This window comes from Chiloscyllium plagiosum, unplaced genomic scaffold, assembly GCF_037043375.1.
Source record: "Chiloscyllium plagiosum isolate Xiang-an unplaced genomic scaffold, Cpla_swu_hap1 HiC_scaffold_218, whole genome shotgun sequence".
NCBI lineage: Eukaryota > Metazoa > Chordata > Chondrichthyes > Orectolobiformes > Hemiscylliidae > Chiloscyllium > Chiloscyllium plagiosum.
In genome coordinates this window covers 87,206-105,813 of record NW_028270357.1, presented here as the reverse complement: position 1 = coordinate 105,813, position 18,608 = coordinate 87,206, and the positions used below count along the sequence as shown (strand labels likewise).

The following is an 18,608-nucleotide window of genomic DNA, read 5'->3' as shown; positions in this document are numbered from 1 at the left end:
AGGGAGTGGGGGACAGTGTAGAGGGAGCTTTACTCTGTATCTAACCCCCTGTCCCTGGGAGTGGGGGGGGACAGTGTAGAGGGAGCTTTCCTCTGTACCTAACCCCCCGTTGCCGTGCCGCCCCACGCCCGGGGGAAGGCGCCCCCTACCTGCCAGCAGCATGGCGTCCTGGTCGATGGACTTGATGACATCGTCGGACTCACCCGTGATCGAACTCTCGTCCACCTTCAGGTCATTGCTCTGGATGAGGACCCCGTCGGCCGGGAGGAGGTCACCTGCGGCGGGGGGGGGAGGGGGGGGGGGCAGAGGTCGCAGGTCAGAGGGCGTGGCCTCCGGACGGTCCCCTTTCCCCCTTAACCCCCCCCCCCCCCCAATTCGTCCCCCTCCTTCTCACGCCAGGAACGGCCTGGTTGCGGGTGAGACAAAATGGCGGCGGTTACCGGTGGGAGGGGGGTTTGGGTGGCGTTGACATGGAGAGAGAGAGATGCCGCGCCAATGAAAACGAGTGCCGAGCCCGGCCCCGGTGGAGCTGCCGAGGTGGATTGAAGGCGCCGCCGGCGTCAGAGAGGACCGGCGCACCCCGCACCCCGCGCCCGCGCCCCGAACGGCGGCTGGGGAAGAGGCTCACCGTACTTGAGCTGGGCCACGTCGCCGACCTGGATGTCCGCCACCGGGATCTGCAGGGACTGCCCCCGGCGGATGACGGTGAACCGCTGCTCCTGCTCGATGCGGTGCTGCAGGCCCCGGAACTGCTTCTCCTTGCTCCAGTCGTTGAAGGCGGTCACCAGCACCACGCAGGGCGACCGAGAGCAAGATGGCGACGCCCTCGATCCAGCCCCGTCTCGGCCTCCCCTTCCCTGTTCGAACCACGTCGAGCTTGTGCCGCACACTGCCAAAGTGGGGGGGGTGGGGGGGGGGTGGGGCAGAGCAAGGGAGGTCAGGGGCGTCCGCTCCCTCGGCGCTGACCGTCACACAGTGCCCCGCTTCCTCGGCCCCTGGCCGTCCCACAATGCCCCGCTCCCTCGGCCCTGACCGTCCCAACAGTGCCCGGCTCCCTCGGCCCTGGCCGTCCCACAATGCCCCGCTCCCCTCGGCCCTGGCCGTCCCACAATGCCCCGCTCCCTCGGCCCCTGACCGTCCCACAATGCCCCGCTCCCTCGGCCCTGACCGTCCCACAATGCCCCGCTCCCTCGGCGCTGGCCCTCAAATAATGCCCCGCTCCCTCGGCACCGGCCCTCCCACAATGCCCCGCTCCCTCGGCGCTGACCGGTCCCACAATGCCCCGCTCCCTCGGCGCTGACCGTCCCACAGTGCCCGGCTCCCTCGGCGCTGACCGTCCCCACAGTGCCCCGCTCCCTCGGCGCTGACCATCCCACAATGCCCCGCTCCCTCGGCGCTGGCCCTCCCCATAATGCCCCGCTCCCTCGGCGCTGACCATCCCACAATGCCCCGCTCCCTCGGTGCTGACCGTCACACAGTGCCCCGCTCCCTCGGCGCTGACCGTCCCACAATGCCCCGCTCCCTCGGCGCTGGCCCTCCCATAATGCCCCGCTCCCTCGGTGCTGACCATCCCACAATGCCCCGCTCCCCTCGGCGCTGACCATCCCACAATGCCCCGCTCCCTCGGTGCTGACCGTCACACAGTGCCCCGCTCCCTCGGCGCTGACCGTCCCACAATGCCCCGCTCCCTCGGCCCCGGCCCTCCCACAATGCCACGCTCCCTCGGCGCCGGCCCTCCCACAATGCCCCGCTCCCTCGGCACACCGGCCCTCCCATAATGCCCCGCTCCCTCGGCGCTGACCGTCCCACAATGCCCCCGCTCCCTCGGCGCTGGCCCTCCCATAATGCCCCGCTCCCTCGGTGCTGACCATCCCACAATGCCCCGCTCCCTCGGCGCTGACCATCCCACAATGCCCCGCTCCCTCGGTGCTGACCGTCACACAGTGCCCCGCTCCCTCGGCGCTGACCGTCCCACCAATGCCCCCGCTCCCTCGGCGCCGGCCCTCCCACAATGCCCCGCTCCCTCGGCACCGGCCCTCCCACAATGCCCCGCTCCCTCGGCACTGGCCGTCCCACAGTGCCCCCGCTCCCTCGGCACTGGCCGTCCCACAGTGCCCCGCTCCCTCGGCCCTGACCGTCCCACAATGCCCCGCTCCCTCGGCCCCTGGCCGTCCCACAAAGCCCCGCTCCCTCGGCGCCGGGCCTCCCACAATGCCCCGCTCCCTCGGCCCTGGCCGTCCCACCAATGCCCCGCTCCATCGGCGCTGGCCCTCCCATAATGCCCCGCTCCCTCGGCGCTGACCGTCCCACAATGCCCCGCTCCCTCGGCGCTGACCGTCCCACAATGCCCGCTCCCTCGGCACTGACCGTCCCACAATGCCCCGCTCCCTCGGCCCTGACCGTCCCACAGTGCCCCGCTCCCTCGGCGCCGGGCCTCTCACAATGCCCCGCTCCCTCGGCGCTGACCGTCCCACAATGCCCCGCTCCCTCGGCGCTGACCGTCCCACAATGCCCCGCTCCCTCGGCGGTTGACCCGTCCCACAGTGCCCCGCTCCCTCGGCGCCGGCCCTCCCACAATGCCACGCTCCCTCGGCGCCGGCCCTCCCACAATGCCCCGCTCCCTCGGCGCTGGCCCTCCCATAATGCCCCCGCTCCCTCGGTGCTGACCATCCCACAATGCCCCGCTCCCTCGGCGCTGACCATCCCACAATGCCCCGCTCCCTCGGTGCTGACCGTCACACAGTGCCCCCCCGCTCCCTCGGCGCTGACCGTCCCACAATGCCCCGCTCCTCGGCGCCGGCCCTCCCACAATGCCCCGCTCCCTCGGCACCGGCCCTCCCACAATGCCCCGCTCCCTCGGCACTGGCCGTCCCACAGTGCCCCGCTCCCTCGGCACTGGCCGTCCCACAGTGCCCCGCTCCCTCGGCGCTGACCGTCCCACAATGCCCCGCGCCCTCGGCCCTGCCGTCCCACAATGCCCCCGCTCCCTCGGCGCCGGGCCTCCCACAATGCCCCGCTCCCTCGGCCCTGGCCGTCCCACAATGCCCCGCTCCATCGGCGCTGGCCCTCCCATAATGCCCCGCTCCCTCGGCGCTGACCGTCCCACAATGCCCCGCTCCCTCGGCGCTGACCGTCCCACAATGCCCCGCTCCCTCGGCACTGACCGTCCCACAATGCCCCGCTCCATCGGCCCTGACCGTCCAACAGTGCCCCGCTCGTTCGGCGCCGGGCCTCTCACAATGCCCCGCTCCCTCGGCGCTGACCGTCCCACAATGCCCCGCTCCCTCGGCGCTGACCGTCCCACATTGCCCCGCTCCCTCGGCGTTGACCGTCCCACAGTGCCCCGCTCCCTCGGCGCTGACCATCCCATAATGCCCTGCTCCCTCGGCGCTGACCGTCCCACAATGCCCCGCTCCATCGGCGCCGGCCCTCCCACAATGCCCCACTCCCTCATCACTGACCCTCCCACAGCACCCACTCCCACAGCACTGACCCACCCACAGCACCCGCTCCCTCAGCACTGACCCTCCCACAGCACCCAGTCCCTCAGCACTGACCCTCCCACAGCGCCCACTCCCTCAGCACTGACCCTCCCACAGCGCCCACTCCCTCAGCACTGACCCTCCCACAGCACAGACCGTCCCACAATGCCCCACTCCCTCAGCACTGACCCTCCCACAGCACTGACCGTCCCACAATGCCCCACTCCCTCAGCACTGACCCTCCCACAGCACTGACCGTCCCACAATGCCCCACTCCCTCAGCACTGATCCTCCCACAGCACTGACCGTCCCACAATGCCCCACTCCCTCAGCACTGACCCTCCCAAGGCGCCCACTCCCTGAGCACTGACCCTCCCACAGCACCCACTCCCACAGCACCCACTCCCTCAGCACTGACCCTCCCACAGCACACACTCCCTCAGCACTGACCCTCCCACAGCCCCCACTCCCTCAGCCCTGACCCTCCCACAGCACCCACTCCCTCAGCGCTGACCCTCCCACAGCGCCCACTCCCTCAGCACTGACCCTCCCACAGCACCCGCTCCCTCAGCACTGACCCTCCCATTGCACCCACTCCATCAGCACTGACCCTCCCACAGCACCCGCTCCCTCAGCACTGACCCTCCCACAGCACCCACTCCCTCAGCACTGACCCTCCCACAGCACCCGCTCCCTCAGCACTGACCCTCCCACAGCACCCACTCCCTGAGCACTGACTCTCCCAAAGCACCCACTCCCTCAGCACTGACCCTCCCACAGCACCCACTCCCTCAGCACTGACCCTCCCACAGCACCCACTCCCTGAGCACTGACTCTCCCAAAGCACCCACTCCCTCAGCACTGACCCTCCCACAGCACCCGCTCCCTCAGCACTGACCCTCCCACAGCACCCACTCCCTGAGCACTGACTCTCCCACAGCACCCACTCCCTCAGCACTGACCCTCCCACAGCACCCGCTCCCTCAGCACTGACCCTCCCACAGCACCCACTCCCTGAGCACTGACTCTCCCAAAGCACCCACTCCCTCAGCACTGACCCTCCCACAGCACCCACTCCCTCAGCACTGACCCTCCCACAGCACTGACCCTCCCACAGCACCCACTCCCTCAGCACTGACCCTCCCACAGCACCCACTCCCTCAGCACTGACCCTCCCACAGCGCCCACTCCCTCAGCACTGACCCTCCCACAGCGCCCACTCCCTCAGCACTGACCCTCCCACAGCGCCCACTCCCTCAGCACTGACCCTCCCACAGCACCCACTCCCTCAGCACTGACCCTCCCACAGCGCCCACTCCCTCAGCACTGACCCTCCCACAGCGCCCACTCCCTCAGCACTGACCCTCCCACAGCGCCCACTCCCTCAGCACTGACCCTCCCACAGCACCCGCTCCCTCAGCACTGACCCTCCCACAGCACCTGCTCCCTCAGCACTGACCCTCCCACAGCACCCGCTCCCTCAGCACTGACCCTCCCACAGCGCCCACTCCCTCAGCACTGACCCTCCCACAGCCCCCACCCCCTCACCCTCACTGTCGCTGTGGCCGTTCTGGTAGAAGGAGAGTCCGAGAGAAATGATGGCAGCGATTTCCAGGATAATGAGGGTTACGTCCTGAAGTGCCTCCCACACCAGCCTCCAGAACTGCTTGGATTTCTTGGCTGGGATGATGTTGGCGCCGTATATCCGAGATCGCCTCTGCAGCTGACTCGCACTGTCCGTCAGACCTGAGGGGGGGTGGGGGGAAGGGAATCGAGGCGCAGGGGGTGAGGGGGCTCCGACTCACACCCCTCCACAACACTGACCTCTCCTCGCACTCCCCCGCCCTCAATCCCCCCCCTCCCTCTCCCCCCGCGTCCCTCAATCCCCTCCCTCTCTCCACCGCGTCCCTCAATCCACTCCCTCTCCCCCCGCGTCCCTCAATCCCCTCCCTCTCTCCCCCGTGTCACTCAATCCCCTCCCTCTCTCCCCCGTGTCCCTCAATCACCTCCCTCTCTCCCCCGTGTCCCTCAATCCACTCCCTCTCTCCACCGCGTCCCTCAATCCCCTCCCTCTCCCCCCCGTGTCCCTCAATCCCCTCCCTCTCTCCCCCGTGTCCCTCAATCCCTCCCTCTCTCCCCCGTGTCCCTCAATCCCCTCCCTCTCCCCCGTGTCCCTCAATCCCCTCCCTCTCCCCATGTCCCTCAATCCCCTCCCTCTCCCCGTGTCCCTCAATCCCCTCCCTCTCTCCCTGTGTCCCTCAATCCCCTCCCTCTCTCCCCCGTGTCCCTCAATCCCCTCCCTCTCTCCCCCATGTCCCTCAATCCCCTCCCTCTCTCCCTGTGTCCCTCAATCCCCTCCCCTTCCACCGCGTCCCTCAATCCCCTCCCTCTCCCCATGTCCCTCAATCCCCTCCCTCTCCCCCGTGTCCCTCAATCCCCTCCCTCTCTCCCCCGTGTCCCTCAATCCCTTCCCTCTCCCCCCGCGTCCCTCAATCCCCTCCCTCTCTCCCCCATGTCCCTCAATCCCCTCCCTCTCTCCCCCGTGTCCCTCAATCCCCTCCCTCTCCCCCCGCGTACCTCAATATCCTCCCACTCCCCCCGTGTCCCTCAATCCCCTCCCCCTCTCTCCCCCGTGTCCCTCAATCCCCTCCCTCTCTCCCGTGTCCCTCAATCCCCTCCCCCTCTCTCCCCGTGTCCCTCAATCCCCTCCCTCTCCCCCGTGTCCCTCACTCCCCCCCCCTCCCCCGTGTCCCTCAATCCCCTCTCTCTCCCCGTGTCCCTCAATCCCCTCTCTCTCCCCCGTGTCCCTCAATCCCCTCCCTCTCTCCCCCGTGTTCCTTAATCCCCTCCCTCTCTCCCCCGTGTCCCTCAATCCCCTCCCTCTCTCCCCCATGTCCCTCAATCCCCTCCCTCTCCACCGCGTCCCTCAATCCCCTCGCTCTCTCCCCCATGTCCCTCAATCCCCTCCCTCTCCCCATGTCCCTCAATCCCCTCCCTCTCCACCGCGTCCCTCAATCCCCTCCCTCTCCCCATGTCCCTCAATCCCCTCCCTCTCCCCCGTGTCCCTCAATCCCCTCCCTCTCTCCCCCGTGTCCCTCAATCCCCTCCCTCTCCCCCCGCGTCCCTCAATTCACTCCCTCTCTCCCCCGTGTCCCTCTATCCCCTCCCTCTCTCCCCCGTGTCCCTCAATCCCCTCCCTCTCCCCCCGCGTCCCTCAATATCCTCCCACTCCCCCGTGTCCCTCAATCCCCTCCCCCTCTCTCCCCGTGTCCCTCAATCCCCTCCCTCTCTCCCGTGTCCCTCAAACCCCTCCCCCTCTCTCCCCGTGTCCCTCAATCCCCTCCCTCTCCCCCGTATCCCTCACTCCCCCCCCTCTCCCCCGTGTCCCTCAATCCCCTCTCTCTCCCCGTGTCCCTCAATCCCCTCTCTCTCCCCCGTGTCCCTCAATCCCCTCCCTCTCCCCCATGTCCCTCAATCCCCTCCCTCTCCCCCATGTCCCTCAATCCCCTCCCTCTCTCCCCGTGTCCCTCACTCCCCTCCCTCTCTCCCCGTGTCCCTCAATCCCCTCCCTCTCCCCGTGTCCCTCAATCCCCTCCCTCTCCCCCGTGTCCCTCAATCCCCTCCCTCTCCCCCGTGTCCCTCAATCCCCTCCCTCTCTCCCCGTGTCCCTCACTCCCCTCCCTCTCCCCCATGTCCCTCAATCCCCTCCCTCTCCCCCGTGTCCCTCAATCCCCTCCCTCTCTCCCCGTGTCCCTCACTCCCCTCCCTCTCTCCCCGTGTCCCTCAATCCCCTCCCTCTCTCCCCCGTGTCACTCAATCCCCTCCCTCTCCACCGCGTCCCTCAATCCCCTCCCTCTCCCCCATGTCCCTCAATCCCCTCCCTCTCTCACCCGCGTCCCTCAATCCCCTCCCGCTCTCCCCATGTCCCTCAATCCCCTCCCTCTCCCCGTGTCCCTCAATCCCCCTCCCTCTCCCCGTGTCCCTCAATCCCCTCTCTCTCCCCGTATCCCTCAATCCCCTCCCTCTCCCCTGTGTCCCTCAATCCCCTCCCTCTCCCCTCGTGTCCCTCAATCCCCTCCCTCTCCACCGCGTCCCTCAATCCCCTCCCTCTCCCCCGTGTCCCTCAATCCCCTCCCTCTCCCCCCGTGTCCCTCAATCCCCTCCCTATCCCCCGTGTCCCTCAATCCCCTCCCTCTCCACCGTGTCCCTCAATCCCCTCCCTCTCCCCCGTATCCCTCAATCCCCTCCCTCTCCCCTCGTGTCCCTCACTCCCCTCCCTCTCTCCCCGTGTCCCTCAATCCTCTCCCTCTCTCCCCCGTGTCACTCAATCCCCTCCCTCTCTCCCCGTGTCCCTCAATCCCCTCTCTCCCCCGTGTCCCTCAATCCCCTCCCTCTCCCCCGTGTCCCTCAATCCCCTCCCTCTCCCCCGTATCCCTCAATCCCCTCCCTCTCCCCTCGTGTCCCTCACTCCCCTCCCTCTCTCCCCGTGTCCCTCAATCCCCTCACTCTCTCCCCCGTGTCCCTCAATCCCCTCCCTCTCTCCACCGCGTCCCTCAATCCCCTCCCTCTTTCTCCCGTCCCTCAATCCCCTCCCTCTCCCCCGTATCCCTCAATCCCCTCCCTCTCCCCCGTATCCCTCAATCCCCTCCCTCTCCCCTCGTGTCCGTCACTCCCCTCCCTCTCTCCCCGTGTCCCTCAATCCCCTCCCTCTCTCCCCCGTGTCCCTCACTCCCCTCCCTCTCCCCATGTCCCTTTATCCCCTCCCTCTCTCCCCGTGTCCCTCAATCCCCTCCCTCTCCCCTCGTGTCCCTCACTCCCCTCCCTCTCTCCCCGTGTCCCTCAATCCCCTCCCTCTCCCCATGTCCCTTTATCCCCTCCCTCTCTCCCCGTGTCCCTCAATCCCCTCCCTCTCTCCGTGTCCCTCAATCCCCTCCCTCTCCCCCGTGTCCCTCAATCCCCTCCCTCTCCCCGTGTCCCTCAATCCCCTCCCTCTCTCCCCGTGTCCCTCAATCCCCTCCCTCTCTCTCCCTGTGTCCCTCAATCCCCTCCCTCTCCCCTCCCCGGGTCCCTCAATCCCCTCCCTCTCCCCTCCCCGGGTCCCTCAATCCCCTCCCTCTCTCCGCCGTGTCCCTCAATCCCCTCCCTCTCTCCCCGTGTCCCTCAATCCCCTCCCTCTCCCCCGTGTCCCTCAATCCCCTCCCTCTCTCCCCCGTATCCCTCAATCCCCTCCCTCTCTCCCCCGTGTCCCTCAATCCCCTCCCTCTCTCCCCGTGTCCCTCAATCCCCTCCTTCTCCCCCGTGTCCCTCAATCCCCTCTCTCTCTCTCCCCGTGTCCCTCAATCCCCTCCCTCTCTCCTCCGTGTCCCTCAATCCACTCCCGCTCCCCTCCCCGTGTCCCACAATCCCCTCCCTCTCCCCGTGTCCCTCAATAACCTCCCTCTCTCCCATGTCCCTCTCCCCCGTGTCCCTCAATCTCCTCCCCCTCTCCCCGAGGCCCTCAATCCCCTCCCTCTCTCCCATGTCCCTCTCCCCCGTGTCCCTCAATCTCCTCCCCCTCTCCCCGAGGCCCTCAATCCCCTCCCTCTCCCCCATGTCCCTCAATCCCCTCCCTCTCCCCGTGTCCCTCAATCCCCTCCCTCTCCCCATGTCCCTCAATCCCCTCCCTCTCCCCATGTCCCTCAATCCCCTCCCTCTCCCCATGTCCCTCAATCCCCTCCCTCTCCCCGTGTCCCTCAATCCCCTCCCTCTCCCCATGTCCCTCAATCCCCTCCCTCTCTCCCCCGTGTCCCTCAATCCCCTCCCTCTCCCCTCCCCGTATCCCTCAATCCTCTCCCTCTCTCCCCGTGTCCCTCAATCCCCTCCCTCTCCCCCGTGTCCCTCAATCCCCTCCCTCTCTCCCCATGTCCCTCAATCCCCTCCCTCTCCCCTCCCCGTGTCCCACAATCCCCTCCCTCTCCCCCGTGTCCCTCAATCCCCTCCCTCTCCCCCGTGTCCCACAATCCCCTCCTTCTCCCCCGTGTCCCTCAATCCCCTCCCTCTCTCCCCATGTCCCTCAAACCCCTCCCTCTCCCCTCCCCGTGTCCCACAATCCCCTCCCTCTCCCCCGTGTCCCTCAATCCCCTCCCTCTCCCCCGTGTCCCTCAATCCCCTCCCTCTCCCCCGTATCCCTCAATCCCCTCCCTCTCCCCTCGTGTCCCTCACTCCCCTCCCTCTCTCCCCGTGTCCCTCAATCCCCTCCCTCTCTCCCCCGTGTCCCTCACTCCCCTCCCTCTCCCCATGTCCCTTTATCCCCTCCCTCTCTCCCCGTGTCCCTCAATCCCCTCCCTCTCTCCCCCGTGTCCCTCACTCCCCTTCCTCTCTCCCCGTGTCCCTCAATCCCCTCCCTCTCCCCATGTCCCTTTATCCCCTCCCTCTCTCCCCGTGTCCCTCAATCCCCTCCCTCTCCCCCCGCGTCCCTCAATATCCTCCCACTCCCCCGTGTCCCTCAATCCCCTCCCCCTCTCTCCCCGTGTCCCTCAATCCCCTCCCTCTCTCCCGTGTCCCTCAAACCCCTCCCCCTCTCTCCCCGTGTCCCTCAATCCCCTCCCTCTCCCCCGTATCCCTCACTCCCCCCCCTCTCCCCCCGTGTCCCTCAATCCCCTCTCTCTCCCCGTGTCCCTCAATCCCCTCTCTCTCCCCCGTGTCCCTCAATCCCCTCCCTCTCCCCCATGTCCCTCAATCCCCTCCCTCTCCCCCTTGTCCCTCAATCCCCTCCCTCTCTCCCCGTGTCCCTCACTCCCCTCCCTCTCTCCCCGTGTCCCTCAATCCCCTCCCTCTCCCCGTGTCCCTCAATCCCCTCCCTCTCCCCCGTGTCCCTCAATCCCCTCCCTCTCCCCCGTGTCCCTCAATCCCCTCCCTCTCTCCCCGTGTCCCTCACTCCCCTCCCTCTCCCCCATGTCCCTCAATCCCCTCCCTCTCCCCCGTGTCCCTCAATCCCCTCCCTCTCTCCCCGTGTCCCTCACTCCCCTCCCTCTCCCCCATGTCCCTCACTCCCCTCCGTCTCTCCCCGTGTCCCTCAATCCCCTCCCTCTCTCCCCCGTGTCACTCAATCCCCTCCCTCTCCACCGCGTCCCTCAATCCCCTCCCTCTCCCCCATGTCCCTCAATCCCCTCCCTCTCTCACCCGCGTCCCTCAATCCCCTCCCTCTCCCCATGTCCCTCAATCCCCTCCCTCTCCCCGTGTCCCTCAATCCCCTCCCTCTCCCCCGTGTCCCTCAATCCCCTCCCTCTCCACCGTGTCCCTCAATCCCCTCCCTCTCCCCCGTATCCCTCAATCCCCTCCCTCTCTCCCCGTGTCCCTCACTCCCCTCCCTCTCCCCCATGTCCCTCAATCCCCTCCCTCTCCCCCGTGTCCCTCAATCCCCTCCCTCTCTCCCCGTGTCCCTCACTCCCCTCCCTCTCTCCCCGTGTCCCTCAATCCCCTCCCTCTCTCCCCCGTGTCACTCAATCCCCTCCCTCTCCACCGCGTCCCTCAATCCCCTCCCTCTCCCCCATGTCCCTCAATCCCCTCCCTCTCTCACCCGCGTCCCTCAATCCCCTCCCGCTCTCCCCATGTCCCTCAATCCCCTCCCTCTCCCCCCGTGTCCCTCAATCCCCTCCCTCTCCCCCGTGTCCCTCAATCCCCTCCCTCTCCACCGTGTCCCTCAATCCCCTCCCTCTCCCCCGTATCCCTCAATCCCCTCCCTCTCCCCTCGTGTCCCTCACTCCCCTCCCTCTCTCCCCGTGTCCCTCAATCCTCTCCCTCTCTCCCCCGTGTCACTCAATCCCCTCCCTCTCTCCCCGTGTCCCTCACTCCCCTCCCTCTCTCCCCGTGTCCCTCAATCCCCTCCCTCTCTCCCCCGTGTCACTCAATCCCCTCCCTCTCCACCGCGTCCCTCAATCCCCTCCTTCTCCCCCATGTCCCTCAATCCCCTCCCTCTCTCACCCGCGTCCCTCAATCCCCTCCCGCTCTCCCCATGTCCCTCAATCCCCTCCCTCTCCCCCCGTGTCCCTCAATCCCCTCCCTCTCCCCCGTGTCCCTCAATCCCCTCCCTCTCCACCGTGTCCCTCAATCCCCTCCCTCTCCCCCGTATCCCTCAATCCCCTCCCTCTCCCCTCGTGTCCCTCACTCCCCTCCCTCTCTCCCCGTGTCCCTCAATCCTCTCCCTCTCTCCCCCGTGTCACTCAATCCCCTCCCTCTCTCCCCGTGTCCCTCACTCCCCTCCCTCTCTCCCCGTGTCCCTCAATCCCCTCCCTCTCTCCCCCGTGTCACTCAATCCCCTCCCTCTCCACCGCGTCCCTCAATCCCCTCCTTCTCCCCCATGTCCCTCAATCCCCTCCCTCTCTCACCCGCGTCCCTCAATCCCCTCCCGCTCTCCCCATGTCCCTCAATCCCCTCCCTCTCCCCCCGTGTCCCTCAATCCCCTCCCTCTCCCCCGTGTCCCTCAATCCCCTCCCTCTCCACCGTGTCCCTCAATCCCCTCCCTCTCCCCCGTATCCCTCAATCCCCTCCCTCTCCCCTCGTGTCCCTCACTCCCCTCCCTCTCTCCCCGTGTCCCTCAATCCTCTCCCTGTCTCCCCCGTGTCACTCAATCCCCTCCCTCTCTCCCCGTGTCCCTCAATCCCCTCTCTCCCCCGTGTCCCTCAATCCCCTCCCTCTCCCCCGTGTCCCTCAATCCCCTCCCTCTCCCCCGTATCCCTCAATCCCCTCCCTCTCCCCTCGTGTCCCTCACTCCCCTCCCTCTCTCCCCGTGTCCCTCAATCCCCTCACTCTCTCCCCCGTGTCCCTCAATCCCCTCCCTCTCTCCCCGTGTCCCTCAATCCCCTCTCTCCCCCGTGTCCCTCAATCCCCTCCCTCTCCCCTCGTGTGCCTCACTCCCCTCCCTCTCTCCCCGTGTCCCTCAATCCCCTCACTCTCTCCCCCGTGTCCCTCAATCCCCTCCCTCTCCCCCGTGTCCCTCAATCCCCTCCCTCTCCCCCGTATCCCTCAATCCCCTCCCTCTCCCCTCGTGTCCCTCAATCCCCTCCCTCTCTCCCCGTGTCCCTCAATCCCCTCCCTCTCTCCCCCCGTGTCCCTCAATCCCCTCCCTCTCCCCTCGTGTCCCTCAATCCCCTCCCTCTCTCCCCGTGTCCCTCAATCCCCTCCCTCTCCCCCATGTCCCTCAATCCCCTCCCTCTCTCACCCGCGTCCCTCAATCCCCTCCCGCTCTCCCCATGTCCCTCAATCCCCTCCCTCTCCCCGTGTCCCTCAATCCCCTCCCTCTCCCCCGTGTCCCTCAATCCCCTCCCTCTCCACCGTGTCCCTCAATCCCCTCCCTCTCCCCCGTATCCCTCAATCCCCTCCCTCTCCCCTCGTGTCCCTCACTCCCCTCCCTCTCTCCCCGTGTCCCTCAATCCTCTCCCTCTCTCCCCCGTGTCACTCAATCCCCTCCCTCTCTCCCCGTGTCCCTCACTCCCCTCCCTCTCTCCCCGTGTCCCTCAATCCCCTCCCTCTCTCCCCCGTGTCACTCAATCCCCTCCCTCTCCACCGCGTCCCTCAATCCCCTCCCTCTCCCCCATGTCCCTCAATCCCCTCCCTCTCTCACCCGCGTCCCTCAATCCCCTCCCGCTCTCCCCATGTCCCTCAATCCCCTCCCTCTCCCCCCGTGTCCCTCAATCCCCTCCCTCTCCCCCGTGTCCCTCAATCCCCTCCCTCTCCCCATGTCCCTTTATCCCCTCCCTCTCCCCTCGTGTCCCTCAATCCCCTCCCTCTCTCCCCGTGTCCCTCAATCCCCTCCCTCTCTCCCCCGTGTCCCTCAATCCCCTCCCTCTCCCCTCGTGTCCCTCAATCCCCTCCCTCTCTCCCCGTGTCCCTCAATCCCCTCCTTCTCCCCCGTGTCCCTCAATCCCCTCTCTCTCTCTCCCCGTGTCCCTCAATCCCCTCCCTCTCTCCCCCGTGTCCCTCAATCCCCTCCCTCTCTCCCCCGTGTCCCTCAATCCCCTCCCTCTCCCCGTGTCCCTCAATAACCTCCCTCTCTCCCATGTCCCTCTCCCCCGTGTCCCTCAATCTCCTCCCCCTCTCCCCGAGGCCCTCAATCCCCTCCCTCTCTCCCATGTCCCTCTCCCCCGTGTCCCTCAATCTCCTCCCCCTCTCCCCGAGGCCCTCAATCCCCTCCCTCTCCCCCGTGTCCCTCAATCCCCTCCCTCTCCCCGTGTCCCTCAATCCCCTCCCTCTCCCCATGTCCCTCAATCCCCTCCCTCTCCCCATGTCCCTCAATCCCCTCCCTCTCCCCATGTCCATCAATCCCCTCCCTCTCCCCGTGTCCCTCAATCCCCTCCCTCTCCCCATGTCCCTCAATCCCCTCCCTCTCTCCCCCGTGTCCCTCAATCCCCTCCCTCTCTCCCCCGTGTCCCTCACTCCCCTCCCTCTCCCCATGTCCCTTTATCCCCTCCCTCTCTCCCCGTGTCCCTCAATCCCCTCCCTCTCCCCTCGTGTCCCTCACTCCCCTCCCTCTCTCCCCGTGTCCCTCAATCCCCTCACTCTCTCCCCCGTGTCCCTCAATCCCCTCCCTCTCTCCCCGTGTCCCTCAATCCCCTCCCTCTCTCCCCGTGTCCCTCAATCCCCTCCCTCTCTCCCCCATGTCCCTCAATCCCCTCCCTCTCCCCCGTGTCCCTCAATCCCCTCCCTCTCCCCTCGTGTGCCTCACTCCCCTCCCTCTCTCCCCGTGTCCCTCAATCCCCTCACTCTCTCCCCCGTGTCCCTCAATCCCCTCCCTCTCCCCCGTGTCCCTCAATCCCCTCCCTCTCCCCCGTGTCCCTCAATCCCCTCCCTCTCCCCTCGTGTCCCTCAATCCCCTCCCTCTCCCCCGTGTCCCTCAATCCCCTCCCTCTCCCCCGTGTCCCTCAATCCCCTCCCTCTCCCCCGTGTCCCTCAATTCCCTCCCTCTCCCCGTGTCCCTCAATCCCCTCCCTCTCCCCGTGTCCCTCAATCCCCTCCCTCTCCCCTCGTGTCCCTCAATCCCCTCCCTCTCTCCCCGTGTCCCTCAATCCCCTCCCTCTCTCCCCCGTGTCCCTCAATCCCCTCCCTCTCCCCTCGTGTCCCTCAATCCCCTCTCTCCACCGCGTCCCTCAATCCCCTCCCTCTCTCTCCCGTCCCTCAATCCCCTCCCTCTCCCCCGTGTCCCTCAATCCACTCTCTCCACCGCGTCCCTCAATCCCCTCCCTCTTTCTCCCGTCCCTCAATCCCCTCCCTCTCCCCCGTATCCCTCAATCCCCTCCCTCTCCCCCGTATCCCTCAATCCCCTCCCTCTCCCCCGTATCCCTCAATCCCCTCCCTCTCCCCCGTATCCCTCAATCCCCTCCCTCTCTCCCCGTGTCCCTCAATCCCCTCCCTCTCTCCCCCGTGTCCCTCACTCCCCTCCCTCTCCCCATGTCCCTTTATCCCCTCCCTCTCTCCCCGTGTCCCTCAATCCCCTCCCTCTCCCCTCGTGTCCCTCACTCCCCTCCCTCTCTCCCCGTGTCCCTCAATCCCCTCCCTCTCCCCATGTCCCTTTATCCCCTCCCTCTCTCCCCGTGTCCCTCAATCCCCTCCCTCTCTCCGTGTCCCTCAATCCCCTCCCTCTCCCCCGTGTCCCTCAATCCCCTCCCTCTCCCCGTGTCCCTCAATCCCCTCCCTCTCTCCCCGTGTCCCTCAATCCCCTCCCTCTCTCTCCCTGTGTCCCTCAATCCCCTCCCTCTCCCCTCCCCGGGTCCCTCAATCCCCTCCCTCTCCCCTCCCCGGGTCCCTCAATCCCCTCCCTCTCTCCGCCGTGTCCCTCAATCCCCTCCCTCTCTCCCCGTGTCCCTCAATCCCCTCCCTCTCCCCCGTGTCCCTCAATCCCCTCCCTCTCTCCCCCGTATCCCTCAATCCCCTCCCTCTCTCCCCCGTGTCCCTCAATCCCCTCCCTCTCTCCCCGTGTCCCTCAATCCCCTCCCTCTCTCCCCGTGTCCCTCAATCCCCTCTCTCTCCCCCTGTCCCTCAATCCCCACCTTCTCCCCCGTGTCCCTCAATCCCCTCTCTCTCTCTCCCCGTGTCCCTCAATCCCCTCCCTCTCTCCCCCGTGTCCCTCAATCCCCTCCCTCTACCGTCCCCGTGTCCCTCAATCCCCTCCCTCTCCCCGTGTCCCTCAATCCCCTCCCGCTCCCCTCCCCGTGTCCCACAATCCCCTCCCTCTCCCCGTGTCCCTCAATAACCTCCCTCTCTCCCATGTCCCTCTCCCCCGTGTCCCTCAATCTCCTCCCCCTCTCCCCGAGGCCCTCAATCCCCTCCCTCTCTCCCATGTCCCTCTCCCCCGTGTCCCTCAATCTCCTCCCCCTCTCCCCGAGGCCCTCAATCCCCTCCCTCTCCCCCGTGTCCCTCAATCCCCTCCCTCTCCCCGTGTCCCTCAATCCCCTCCCTCTCCCCATGTCCCTCAATCCCCTCCCTCTCCCCATGTCCCTCAATCCCCTCCCTCTCCCCATGTCCCTCAATCCCCTCCCTCTCCCCGTGTCCCTCAATCCCCTCCCTCTCCCCATGTCCCTCAATCCCCTCCCTCTCTCCCCCGTGTCCCTCAATCCCCTCCCTCTCCCCTCCCCGTATCCCTCAATCCTCTCCCTCTTTCCCCGTGTCCCTCAATCCCCTCCCTCTCCCCCGTGTCCCTCAATCCCCTCCCTCTCTCCCCATGTCCCTCAATCCCCTCCCTCTCCCCTCCCCGTGTCCCACAATCCCCTCCCTCTCCCCCGTGTCCCTCAATCCCCTCCCTCTCCCCCGTGTCCCACAATCCCCTCCTTCTCCCCCGTGTCCCTCAATCCCCTCCCTCTCTCCCCATGTCCCTCAAACCCCTCCCTCTCCCCTCCCCGTGTCCCACAATCCCCTCCCTCTCCCCCGTGTCCCTCAATCCCCTCCCTCTCCCCCGTGTCCCTCAATCCCCTCCCTCTCCCCCGTATCCCTCAATCCCCTCCCTCTCCCCTCGTGTCCCTCACTCCCCTCCCTCTCTCCCCGTGTCCCTCAATCCCCTCCCTCTCTCCCCCGTGTCCCTCACTCCCCTCCCTCTCCCCATGTCCCTTTATCCCCTCCCTCTCTCCCCGTGTCCCTCAATCCCCTCCCTCTCTCCCCGTGTCCCTCAATCCCCTCCCTCTCCCCATGTCCCTTTATCCCCTCCCTCTCTCCCCGTGTCCCTCAATCCCCTCCCTCTCCCCCCGCGTCCCTCAATATCCTCCCACTCCCCCGTGTCCCTCAATCCCCTCCCCCTCTCTCCCCGTGTCCCTCAATCCCCTCCCTCTCTCCCGTGTCCCTCAAACCCCTCCCCCTCTCTCCCCGTGTCCCTCAATCCCCTCCCTCTCCCCCGTATCCCTCACTCCCCCCCCTCTCCCCCGTGTCCCTCAATCCCCTCCCTCTCCCCGTGTCCCTCAATCCCCTCCCTCTCCCCCGTGTCCCTCAATCCCCTCCCTCTCCCCCGTGTCCCTCAATCCCCTCCCTCTCTCCCCGTGTCCCTCACTCCCCTCCCTCTCCCCCATGTCCCTCAATCCCCTCCCTCTCCCCCGTGTCCCTCAATTCCCTCCCTCTCTCCCCGTGTCCCTCACTCCCCTCCCTCTCTCCCCGTGTCCCTCAATCCCCTCCCTCTCTCCCCCGTGTCACTCAATCCCCTCCCTCTCCACCGCGTCCCTCAATCCCCTCCCTCTCCCCCATGTCCCTCAATCCCCTCCCTCTCTCACCCGCGTCCCTCAATCCCCTCCCGCTCTCCCCATGTCCCTCAATCCCCTCCCTCTCCCCGTGTCCCTCAATCCCCTCCCTCTCCCCCGTGTCCCTCAATCCCCTCCCTCTCCACCGTGTCCCTCAATCCCCTCCCTCTCCCCCGTATCCCTCAATCCCCTCCCTCTCTCCCCGTGTCCCTCACTCCCCTCCCTCTCCCCCATGTCCCTCAATCCCCTCCCTCTCCCCCGTGTCCCTCAATCCCCTCCCTCTCTCCCCGTGTCCCTCACTCCCCTCCCTCTCTCCCCGTGTCCCTCAATCCCCTCCCTCTCTCCCCCGTGTCACTCAATCCCCTCCCTCTCCACCGCGTCCCTCAATCCCCTCCCTCTCCCCCATGTCCCTCAATCCCCTCCCTCTCTCACCCGCGTCCCTCAATCCCCTCCCGCTCTCCCCATGTCCCTCAATCCCCTCCCTCTCCCCCCGTGTCCCTCAATCCCCTCCCTCTCCACCGTGTCCCTCAATCCCCTCCCTCTCCCCCGTATCCCTCAATCCCCTCCCTCTCCCCTCGTGTCCCTCACTCCCCTCCCTCTCTCCCCGTGTCCCTCAATCCTCTCCCTCTCTCCCCCGTGTCACTCAATCCCCTCCCTCTCTCCCCGTGTCCCTCACTCCCCTCCCTCTCTCCCCGTGTCCCTCAATCCCCTCCCTCTCTCCCCCGTGTCACTCAATCCCCTCCCTCTCCACCGCGTCCCTCAATCCCCTCCCTCTCCCCCATGTCCCTCAATCCCCTCCCTCTCTCACCCGCGTCCCTCAATCCCCTCCCGCTCTCCCCATGTCCCTCAATCCCCTCCCTCTCCCCCCGTGTCCCTCAATCCCCTCCCTCTCCCCCGTGTCCCTCAATCCCCTCCCTCTCCACCGTGTCCCTCAATCCCCTCCCTCTCCCCCGTATCCCTCAATCCCCTCCCTCTCCCCTCGTGTCCCTCACTCCCCTCCCTCTCTCCCCGTGTCCCTCAATCCTCTCCCTCTCTCCCCCGTGTCACTCAATCCCCTCCCTCTCTCCCCGTGTCCCTCAATCCCCTCTCTCCCCCGTGTCCCTCAATCCCCTCCCTCTCCCCCGTGTCCCTCAATCCCCTCCCTCTCCCCCGTATCCCTCAAATCCCTTCCTCTCCCCTCGTGTCCCTCACTCCCCTCCCTCTCTCCCCGTGTCCCTCAATCCCCTCACTCTCTCCCCCGTGTCCCTCAATCCCCTCCCTCTCTCCCCGTGTCCCTCAATCCCCTCTCTCCCCCGTGTCCCTCAATCCCCTCCCTCTCCCCTCGTGTGCCTCACTCCCCTCCCTCTCTCCCCGTGTCCCTCAATCCCCTCACTCTCTCCCCCGTGTCCCTCAATCCCCTCCCTCTCCCCCGTGTCCCTCAATCCCCTCCCTC

At 66.9% G+C, this 18,608-nt stretch overlaps 1 protein-coding gene across 1 annotated transcript in view; it reads right to left on the bottom strand.

The window, feature by feature from the left end:
- Positions 1-149: 149 nt before the first annotated feature.
- Positions 150-18,608, bottom strand: part of atp2b4 (ATPase plasma membrane Ca2+ transporting 4) — a gene marked incomplete at its 3' end in the record, with an annotated part of 51,938 nt that continues 33,479 nt past the window's right edge. The window contains exons 3-5 of the mRNA XM_087985753.1: positions 5,031-5,228; positions 629-889; positions 150-275 (exon numbers count right to left, since the gene is read on the bottom strand). Coding sequence (XP_087841879.1) covers positions 150-275; positions 629-889; positions 5,031-5,228 — 585 coding nt within the window. The remainder of the gene's footprint in view (positions 276-628; positions 890-5,030; positions 5,229-18,608) is intronic.